The sequence below is a fragment of the Coturnix japonica genome, unplaced genomic scaffold, assembly GCF_001577835.2.
Source record: "Coturnix japonica isolate 7356 unplaced genomic scaffold, Coturnix japonica 2.1 Scaffold494, whole genome shotgun sequence".
NCBI classification, from domain to species: Eukaryota; Metazoa; Chordata; class Aves; order Galliformes; family Phasianidae; genus Coturnix; species Coturnix japonica.
Genome location: NW_015438892.1, coordinates 84,067 through 95,018, shown reverse-complemented (window position 1 = coordinate 95,018; position 10,952 = coordinate 84,067). Strand labels below are relative to the sequence as shown.

General features: G+C 51.8%; 1 protein-coding gene across 4 annotated transcripts in view; it reads left to right on the top strand.

The window, feature by feature from the left end:
- Positions 1-1,054: 1,054 nt before the first annotated feature.
- WIZ (WIZ zinc finger) overlaps positions 1,055-10,952 on the top strand; it is a 55,483-nt gene continuing 45,585 nt past the window's right edge. For 3 of the 4 annotated variants that reach the window (XM_032441565.1, XM_032441567.1, XM_032441566.1), the window contains exon 1: positions 1,147-1,583. In XM_032441565.1, the coding sequence (XP_032297456.1) occupies positions 1,223-1,583 (361 nt within the window). In that variant the 5' untranslated portion in view covers positions 1,147-1,222. Of the gene's footprint in view, positions 1,584-10,952 lie in introns of all 4 variants that reach the window. The other variant, XM_032441564.1, reaches the window with a different exon arrangement.

The following is a 10,952-nucleotide window of genomic DNA, read 5'->3' as shown; positions in this document are numbered from 1 at the left end:
GGGCTATGGGGTGTCTATGGGGCTATAGGGTATCTATGGGGCTATGGGGTGTCTATGGGGCTATGGAGTGTCTGTCTATGGGGCTATGGGGTGTCTATGGGGCTAGGGGGTGTGCATTGGTTTGAATGGGGGATGTACCCCCATTGGTTTGAATGGGGATGGACCCCCATTGGTTTGAATGGGGGACGGACTCCCATTGGTTTGAATGGGGGACGGACCCCCATTGGTTTGAATGGGGAACGGACCCCCATTGGTTTGAATGGGGGATGGACCCCCATTGGTTTGAATGGGGGATGTACCCACACTTGGGGGCAGTGCATTAGTCTATGGGGCTATGGAGTGTCTGTCTATGAGGCTATAGGGTGTCTATGGGGCTATGGGGTGTCTATGGGGCTATGGGGTGTCTGTGGGGCGTCTATGGGGCTATAGGGTGTCTATGGGGCAACAGGTTGTCTATGGGGCTATAAGGTGTCTATGAGGCTATAAGGTGTCTATGGGGCTATGGGGTGTCTGTGGGGCGTCTATGGAGCAACAGGGTGTCTATGGGGCTGCAGGGTGTCTATGGGGCTACAGGGTGTCTATGGGGCTATAAGGTGTCTATGGGGCAACAGGGTGTCTATGGGGCTACAGGATGTCTATGGGGCTATAAGGTGTCTATGGGGCTATGGGGTGTCTATAGGGCTATGGGGTGTCTATGGGGCTATAGGTTGTCTATGGGGCAACAGGGTGTCTATGGGGCTACAGGGTGTCTATGGGGCTATAAGGTGTCTATGGGGCTATGGGGTTTCTATGGGGCGTCTATGGGGCTATAGGGTGTCTATGGGGCTATGGGGTGTCTATGAGGCTGTAGGCTGTCTATGGGGCTATGGGGTGTCTATGGGGCTATGGGGTGTCTATGGGGCCACAGGGTGTCTATGGGGCCACAGGGTGTCTATGGGGCTATAGGGTGCTTGCATCACCCCCAGTGATGGGAGCTGGGATCTGACCCATTGCTTTGAAGGGTGAGAGAATGACTTGGGCTGAGCAGATACGGGCTGAGCAGGGGGCAGCAATGGGAACCACAGCTCGGATGGAGCCTGCAGGGTCTTCAGGAGCTGCTCAGTGCTTTTATCACCTCGATGAAGCTCTGCTCCTCTCACTCCCCCAATCTCTTATCCCTGTTTCTCACAGATTTTTCCTGCCTCTCCACCCTCGCGGTGTTTTATCCCAAGTGAAACAAGGGATGGAAGGAGCTGCCCCTGCGTTATCAGAGCACCAAGGAGATGGGAGCAGGGCCCAGCTGGTGCCATTAGAGCCAAGCAAAGAGAGTTGTGCCCCCCCTGATCGCCCCCAAAGCGAAGAAGGAAGGGCCACCAATGTGAGAGATGCTAAAACGCCTCTGGATCCAGCTGGGACATCAGTGGAATTGGGGCCGGAGCTGGATGAAGCTGCTTTCTATGATTCCGATGAGTTGGTGGCAATGAGCAGAGACACCAAGGGACCTTCCAGCACCGAGCTGTGTCCCCTCCAACAGGAGCCTGGTTTCTTCTCCCCTCTGTCCAGTCAAGAGCCGGACGTCGGCCTGGAAGCCGGAGACGTGGCCGGTGAGTCCCATTGGGTTCTATGTGGGGTGGTGGCAGCTCTTGTATGGCCGGGGTTGGGGCTGCCATTGGTTGGGTTGGGTTGGTTGGTTTGGTTGGGGCTGCATTGGGTTGGTTGACCATGGTTGGGGTTGCCATTGGGTTGGTTGGCTTGGTTGGTTTGGTTGGGGCTGCCATTGGTTGGGTTGGTTTGGTTGGTCATGGTTGGGGTTGCCATTGTTTGGGTTGGCTTGGTTGGTTTGGTTGGGGCTGCCATTGGTTGGGTTGGTTTGGTTGGGTTGGTTTGGTTGGCCATGGTTGGGGCTGCCATTGGTTGGGTTGGCTTGGTTGGTTTGGTTGGGGTTCCATTGGGTTGGTTGGCTTGGTTGGTTTGGGTTCCATTGGGTTGGTTTCTTTGGTTGGTTTGGTTGGGGTTCCATTGGGTTGGTTGGTTTGGTTGGCCATTGTTGGGGCTGCTATTGGTTGGGTTGATTTGGTTGGCCATGGTTGGGGTTGCCATTGGGTTGGTTGGCCATGGTTGGGGTTCCATTGGGTTGGTTGGTTTGGTTGGCCATGGTTGGGGCTGCCATTGGTTGGATTGGTTTGGTTGGCCATGGTTGGGGCTGCCATTGGTTGGGTTGGTTTGGTTGGGGCTGCCATTGGGTTGGTTGGTTTGGTTGAGGTTGCTCAGCTTTGGTTTGTGATGGTTCTTTCCTTGTGTAGTTTAGAGATGTGAGTTTTGCCATGAGGTGTTGAGAATTGGGGTGGTTTTTGCCATGAGATGTTGAGAATTTGGGCAAATTGAGCTGCAATGGGGTGGTTTTGCCATGAGATGTTGAGAATTTGGGCAAGCTGAGCTGCAATGGGGTGGTTTTTGCCATGAGATGTTGAGAATTTGGGGTGGTTTTTCCCATAGGATGTTGAGAATTGGGCAAATTGATCTGCAATGGGGTGGTTTTTGCCTCAAGATGTTGAGAATTTGGGCAAATTGAGCTGCAATGGGGTGGGAGATGTGTGGCCGGTGAGTCCCGTTGGGTTCTGCCTTGCGGCGGGGGCATCTCTTGCGTGGCTGTGGTTGGGGTTCCATTGGTTTGGTTGGCTTGGTTGAGGTTGCCCAGCTCTGGTTTGTGATGGTTCTTTCCTTGTGTGGTTTAGAGATGTGGTTTTGGCCATGAAATGTTGAGAATTGGGCAAATTGAGCTGCAATGGGGTGGTTTTTGCCATGAGATGTTGAGAATTTGGGCAAACTGAGCTGCAATGGGGTGGTTTTTGCCTCAAAATGTTGAGAATTTGGGCAAATGGAGCTGCAATGGGATGGTTTTATCGGGTATCTCTGGGGCTGATGATATCGAGTATCTGGGGCTGATAGTGGGTAACTGTGGGGCTGATACCGAGTATCTCTGGGGCTGATAGCGGGTATCTCAGGGGCTGATATTGAGTATCTGTGGTGCTGATATCGGGTATCTCTGGGGCTGATATTGAGTATCTCTGGGGCTGATATCGAGTATCTCTGGGGCTGATATCGAGTATCTCTGGGGCTGATAGCAGGTATCTGTGGGGCTGACATCGGGTATCTCTGGGGCTGATATCGGGTATCTCTGGGGCTGATAGCTGGTATCTTTGGGGCTGATAGCGGGTATCTGTGGGGCTGATATCGAGTATCTCCGGGGCTGATATCGAGTATCTCCGGGGCTGATATCGGGTATCTCTGGGGCTGATAGTGGGTATCTCTGGAGCTGATAGCGGGGATCTCTGGGGCTGATATTGAGTATCTCTGGGGCTGATAGCGGGTATCTCTGGGGCTGATATCAAGTATCTCTGGGGCTGATATCGAGTATCTCCGGGGCTGATATCGAGTATCTCCGGGGCTGATATCGAGTATCTCTGGGGCTGATTTTGAGTATCTCTGGGGCTGACAGCGGGTATCTCTGGGGCTGATATTGAGTATCTCTGGGGCTGATAGCGGGTATCTCTGGGGCTGATATCGAGTATCTCTGGGGCTGATATCGAGTATCTCTGGGGCTGATAGCGGGTATCTGTGGGGCTGATAGCGGGTATCTCTGGGGCTGATATCGAGTATCTCTGGGGCTGATAGCGGGTATCTCTGGGGCTGATATCGAGTATCTCCGGGGCTGATATCGAGTATCTCCGGGGCTGATATCGAGTATCTCTGGGGCTGATATCGAGTATCTCTGGGGCTGTTTTTGGGTATCTCTGGGGCCAAAATACCACCAACCTGCACCTGGTTGGGTTGAGCATCTGTATCATCCATCATTGGCCCCATTGGAACATCCCACTCCAATGGCTCTTGGTTGTCCATGAGCAATGCTGCTGTGTGTGCTTTTGGGGTATCCCAATGTCTTGTCAGAGGTGCTACGATCTCGTGATATTTCTCTTCAAAAGAAGTCGATTTTGGCATCATCTGGATTATCGGTGTCCGGGGATGGGAAAAGTTGCAATGAATTTTGCTCCAGGAATGCTCAGAAATGTCAGTTCTGATGTAATGGTGGTCGTGAGAAGGGCCCAGGGAATGTTAGAGCTGATTGGGGCCTCGTTAATGAACTCCTGGCTGGAAGGTGCCTCTTGGTGCCTCCGGGTGGAAAATTAACTCAGAGAGGGGGAAGGTGATTGAAGAATGAGAACATGGGGCAGCCAGGCATGGAGCCTTAGGGCAGCCAGGCATGGAGTTATAGGGCATGGAGCCTTAGGGCATGGAGCTTTAGGGCATGGAGCTTTTTGGGCTGAGTTTGGGCTCTTTTTGGGCTCAGTTTGGGCTGAGATTGGGCTCCTTTTGGGCTCAGTTTGGGCTCAGTTTGTGCTGAGATTGGGCTCTATTCGGGCTCAGTTTGGGCTCTTTTTAGGCTTCGTTTGGGCTCTTTTTGGGCTAAACTCAAAGCACTTTGGGCAATAAATAGTTTCAGACATTGCTTTCCTGTAGGGAAATGGGGATGCTCTATACACTCCCCTCCCTCCTCTGGGTCTGAGTTGCTCTCAGATCCCAATCCCAAGCCCTTATCTCCTGTCTCCATTTGCAACTCCCTTCACACCCCCTGCATCACGGGACCGGGACCCTTTATCAGCCCCAGCCCCGGGGGGTTTCCTCCCCATATCAGCAGAGGTTGGAACAGGGCGGTTGGAGCCGTGGTCGCTGCATGTTGATCTTTGTTCTGGGCTCTCCCTTGTCCCCATTGTGTCCCCAGAGGTGAGTGATGAGGAAGCAGCCGGGGGGGATTTGGGGCTGGGGGGGGGAGGGTTCCCAGCCATTGACAGGCTTGCTTTGGCTCTGTGTTAATTGGTAAATGGGGTCCAATTGGACAACCTGCTTTGGGTTGCTGTGTTAATGTGGGGTGACATTGGGGTTCCCAGCATTGGACAGGTGCTTGGGATCTGTTTTTTATGTTAATGTGGTGAAATCGGGTTCCCAGCATGCGGACAACCTGCTTTGGGTGCTGTGTTAAGGTGGGGTGACATGGGTTCCAGCAGCTGCGACCAAACCCAGCTTTGGGATCGCTGTGTTAATGTGGGGTGACATGGGTTCCCAGCATTGGACAGGATGCTTTGGGATCGCTGTGTTAATTTGGGGTACATGGGTTCCAGCATTGGACAACCTGCTTTGGATCGTTTAATGTGGGGTGACCATGGTGTTCCCAGCATTGGACAGGCTGCTTTGGGATCACTGGGTGTTGTTGGGGTGAAATGGGGTTCCCAGCATTGGCACAGTGCTTTTTGGGATCACTGTGTTAATGTAATCTTGACATGGGTTCCCAGCATTGGACAGCTTGCTTCTGGGATCTGTGTTAATGTGAGTACAGGGGTTCCAGCATCTCACACACCTGCTTTGGGTTGCTGGTGTTAAGTGTGAAATGGGTGTTCCCAGGCATTGGACAGAACTGTTTGGGATCCTGTGTTAATGTGGGGTGAAATGGGGTTCCACAGCATTGGACCAGGCTGCTTTGTGCTGCTGTGTTAATGTGGGTGAACATTGGGGTTCCCATGCATGCGGACAACCTTGCTTGCGGTTGCTGTGCTGTAATGTGGGTGAAGTGGATTCCCAGCATTAGGACAGGCCTGCTTTGGGATCTTGTTAATTGGGCGGGTGAAATGGGGTTCCAGCATTGGGACACCTGCTTTGCGACGTTGCTGTGTTAATGTGGGGTGACATGGGGTTCCCAGCATTGGGACAGGCTGCTTTGGGATCACTGTGGTGTTGTGGGGTGAAATGGGGTTCCCAGCATTGGGACAGGCTGCTTTGGGGTTGCTGTGTTAATGTGGGGTGACATGGGGTTCCCAGCATTGGGACAACCTGCTTTGGGATCGCTGTGTTAATGTGGGGTGACATGGGGTTCCCAGGTCTGGATTTCCAACCAATTCCCTGCGTCAAACTGGTTCACATGTGGGTCTGTTCAACATCCAGTGCTCACCAGACTAAAAAGAGTCATTTTCATCCCAAATCACCTTCATCCCACCTCCACATCCCTCCCGTTTCCCCACATTTTGGGTTATTTTTCCTCCTTTTCCATTTTAATCCCTAATTTTGCACCCCCTTCTCTTGAGAGAACCACAACAGTGATAGGGGTGTAGATGTGTTTGGGAATCGTCCCCATCTGTGGCCATAGGAGGTTGGGGATGGCGTTGTCTTTGGGTTGGGGATGGCGTTGTCTTTGGGTTGGGGATGGCGTTGTTGTCTTTGGGTGGGGATGGTGTTGTCTTTGGGTGGGGATGGCGTTGTCTTTGGGTGGGGATGGCGTTGTCTTTGGGTTGGGGATGGCGTTGTTGTCTTTGGGTTGGGGATGGCGTTGTTGTCTTTGGGTTGGGGATGGCGTTGTCTTTGGATTGGGGATGGTGTTGTCATTGGGTTGAGGATGGCGTTGTTGTCTTTGGGTTGGGGATGGCGTTGTTGTCTTTGGGTTGGGGATGGCGTTGTTGTCTTTTGGTTGGGGATGGCGTTGTCTTTGGGTTGGGGATGGCGTTGTCTTTGGGTTGGGGATGGCGTTCTCTTTGGGTTGGGGATGGCGTTGTTGTCTTTGGGTTGGGGATGGCGTTGTTGTCTTTGGGTTGGGGATGGCGTTGTTGTCTTTGGGTTGGGGATGGCGTTGTCTTTGGGTTGGGGATGGCATTGTTGTCTTTGGGTTGGGGATGGCGTTGTTCTCTTTGGGTTGGGGATGGCGTTGTTCTCTTTGGGTTGGGGATGGCGTTGTTGTCTTTGGGTTGGGGATAGCGTTGTCTTTGAGTTTGGGATGGCGTTGTTGTCTTTGGGTTGGGGATGGCGTTGTTGTCATTGGGTTGGGGATGGCGTTGTTGTCTTTGAGTTTGGGATGGCGTTGTTGTCTTTGGGTTGAGGATGGCGTTGTTGTCTTTGGGTTGGGGATGGCGTTATTGTCTTTGGGTTGGGGATGGCAATGTTGTCTTTGGGTTGGGGATGATGTTGTCTTTGGGTTGGGGATGATGTGGTCTTTGGGTTGGGGATGGCGTTGTTGTCTTTGGGTTGGGGATGGCGTTGTCTTTGGGTTGGGGATGGCGTTGTCTTTGGGTTGGGGATGGCGTGGTCTTTGGGTTGGCGATGGCGCTTTCTTTGGATTGGGGATGGCGTTGTTGTCTTTGGGTTGGGGATGGCACTTTCTTTGGGTTGGGGATGGCGTTGTTGTCTTTGGGTTGGGGATGGCGTTGTCATTGGGTTGGGGATGGCGTTGTCTTTGGGTTGGGTCTTCATTGCTGCTGGGGAGCAGTTTGGCCGCATCCTGATTGTGATATTTGACCTATATCCTATTAAAAAAGGAGGAAACAAGGGATAAAAGAGGAGGAAAAAAGGGATAAAAGAGGAGGAAAAAAGGGATAATCCTCGGGCTGCTCCACTCTGTCTGTGACTCAGTTTCCCCTTGCGGCTCCTTTCCCTGCATTCTTCGCTACCAGAGGAAAAACATGGTGGAATCGGAATTCCCCAACTCATTTGTGTGCAGGAAAAATGGATAAATTTGACCTTTTTTTTGGGAAAATTTGGGAGTGTCAGCCCTCACATTGGGTTCAATCCATAGGATTCCAGGAGCAGAGGGTTGGATTTGGGTTGGTTTGGGTGGGTTTCTTCTGCCTTGATGAATTATACCCCCCCTCAAAGTCATCACCAAGAAGGGTTTGGTGAGAAATAAGATGATTTTGGTGATAAATGAGATGACTTTGGTGATAAATGAGATGACTTTGGTGATAAATAAGATGACTTTGGTGATAGGAGATTCGTTGTTGCGCTGACCTGGATGTCCCAGTTCCTAATTGCCGAGTGCTGGGATGTATTTTGGGGGAAAAACATGTTGGTTTTGGCAAGGTGGATCCCAATAGGGAGGTGGGAGATGGTGGGTAGGTGTTTTTGTTTGGGTGGGGAGGTGAGGCATCGTGGCATTTCCAACCTACAGATATTGGAATGAGATTTAGGAGCGTTTGGGGGCTGGAAATGAGTATCAGAATGAGGTTTTTAGAGAGAAGACACATTGCTTTTTTGAGGTGGATCCCAATAGGAAGCACTTCAAGGTGGGAAATGGCTCTTAAGGTTGGCCATGGGGATTTAAAGAGAGCTCTTAGAATTACCCAGGTTGGAAAAAATCTTGAAGACCATCAACTCTTGATTGAGTCTGTGCATCCGTCCTGGTTCAGGTTGGTGGGAGCTTAGTTAAAAACATTGAACGGCCAAAGGCAATGACCAAAAAGGCAAATAATGGCCAAAGGCAACGACCAAAAAGGCAAAGAAATGGGTGTAAGCTCAGCTTTGAGGCCACGTGGATGCATGGGGAAGGGGGATGGATGCCCACATGGAATGCATTTGGGAGACCCCTGAGCGTGGCCAAAGCTCACCACAGTTCTATCCCAGTCCTTGAGCTCTCTCTTAGCTTGAAGACCCCCCAGTTCTTCCCCACTGAGAGTCAAAGAGCAGCACAAGACCCCACTGATCCCACCCCACTGATCCCACCCCACTGACCCTCTCTGTGTGTAGGGTCTTGTACATATGACTTGGAGCGCTCAGTTAATACGAGCCTGGAACATTCAGTGATGATATTGAGGCCAAAACATACACAACCTACATCTACCCAAGATCTGGGCTCAGGTGGGGGAGGTGAGACCTTGATGCTGCCCTTGTTTCTAATTGCAAGGTATCAGAATGAATTTTGTGGGGAAAACACATTGGTTTTGCAGCACTGTATGAGCTCTCGGCCTATACGAGCCTGGAACATTCAGTGATGATGTTGAGGAAGCCAAAACATACACAACCTACATCTACCCAAGATCTGGGTTTAGGTGGGGGAGGTGAGACCTTGATGCTGCCCTTGTTCCTAATTTCAAGGTATTAGAATGAATTTTGGGGTGAAAACACGTTGTTTTTGCAGTGCCGATCCCAATAGGAAGCGCTGCAGGGTGGGAAGCAATGCTTTGAGTTGACTGTGGGGGTTTTGCAGTGACCTGGCGGTTCCCAACCCTTTTCTAAGCCCTTCCCAAGGTGTGTTTGCCAACGCTTTGTTTCCACGGCCGCCTTTGAACTCCATCCAAGACAGATACGCTCTCATACGACGGACCCAGCAGGCGTAGCTCACGCTGATCTCCTGCTTTAACGCTTGGGGACAGTCCCTGCTGCTTTACACCAAAGACCTGAAGCCTTTATGGGGGTTTCCTGCCTGGATGAGGAGCAATGTGGCAATTTCCCTTTGCATTCTCCATGCTGGTGGATATAGGAATGCCTTCATTGAGAGCGTACAGCCCCAGTGACCTCGCTCGTCACCATCGGCCTCGTAGGCTGCGAGCGGTGCCAGGAAAGATGTCATGTTGTTGCTTAGCAAATAAATAACCCAGTGCTGGAGTCCAAGACAACAGACAGAGCGGAGCTGGAGCTGGGGCCCGGAGTGCACTCGGTGACCCTGTAGTTACATGGAATAAACCCACGTGGAACGTCCTCTGGTGGAAGGGATCTCTGCTCGAAGGCTTTTGGGGTTGGTGGCCAGAAGGGTTTGGGATCAAGGCAGGGGTTGGGTAGTGGGGCTGCTTGCATTCCCATGGGGTGGGAGCTTTGTGGTCCCCAAGTGTGCTGCCAAGAGGATGGAACAAGAGTCCATGGAGGTGTTTCCTTGGCCCCTTTTGTACCCCTAAAGCTGGAGCCCCAAAGGAGATGTGGGCTCTGCCCCCCTTGCTATGGGGCCATGCAAGGCGTAGAGCAGCTGCTGTGCCACTCCATGGCAGCTATAAATAACGTCCCCAGGCCTGGTCCCCTGTGTCCCTGCTCACGTTAACGGGGCCGTGGTTTAAAAATAAGCCGGGGGCACGGCTCTGGGTTCTGCTGCTGCTGCACAAAGTAGGACGCGGCCACGTCTTGTCTCCTGTGCTGGGTGCAAGGTTGGTTTGTGCTGGGCAAAGCCAGGCTCGGGCATGGGGGAAGCCTTTGGCCTTGCACCTATAAGCTAAGGTCATAATATAAGCTAAGCTCATAATATAAGCTAAGGTCATAATATAAGCTAAGGGTGCAGAGTGTTGTGGTTTGGGGGCTGTTTGCTTCTGCCCCGCAGTCCAGGCTGCCAGATATCCAGAAAAACTCAGCAAGCAGCTCCAAACTTCATTTATTTCTTGATATCAGTTGGGATCAAAACGATCTGGGAGAGAATAAAGGGTCCGTGGCCGTGGCACTGACCCGCTTTGTAAGGCAGGGTCAGGCTGGGGACAGAGATACCGTCACCTTTTCCCAGCCCCGATGCAATGAGCTCATGCTCCGGCACGGGGCCACGCTCGTCCTTCTCCAGCATTTGCTGCTAAGGAGGGAATGAGTTTTTGGGTTTACACAGTGTATGTTCAGCATCACGGATATATGTCATCGGGATGCTGGGTTTTTTTTGGGGGGGGAGGGAGAGTAATAATTGGTTTTGGGACACGATGTCCTTATTGTAGGAGATGTGGGGGAGCTTATCCCATGTGGGTTTGTTGTTAGGGTGGAACTGAGCTTCCTTCCCTCTGCTGCTGCCCCACTGTGTCTGGTTTGCCCGCCCCATAGCTGTGTTGTTAAGTGCATTATTCTAGTTATTATTGTAGTTAATGGAGGTGTGATTATGGTTTGGGGTTGTCTATGTGATCAAAATCCTCCGTTTTCTTGCTGTCTCCCCAAAATCACAGCTGTGTTCTGCCCCACTTTGCACCTGATGGTCTCCATAAACCCCTTGCAAGCAGAACCATGTGAATGTTCTCAGTTCATCTCCCAGCTGCTGTTCCTCCAGTCCCTTCTTTCTCTCCCAGTATTGGTCCCCTTTTCCTCCCCATGATGGTTAGGATCTATCTCCACCTGGGATACTTAGATGGAGGAGAGTCAACAGCATTTGGGTCCCAACTTGGTTCATCTTCCACCATGGTGGTGACTATCGGTTCTGTCCACTG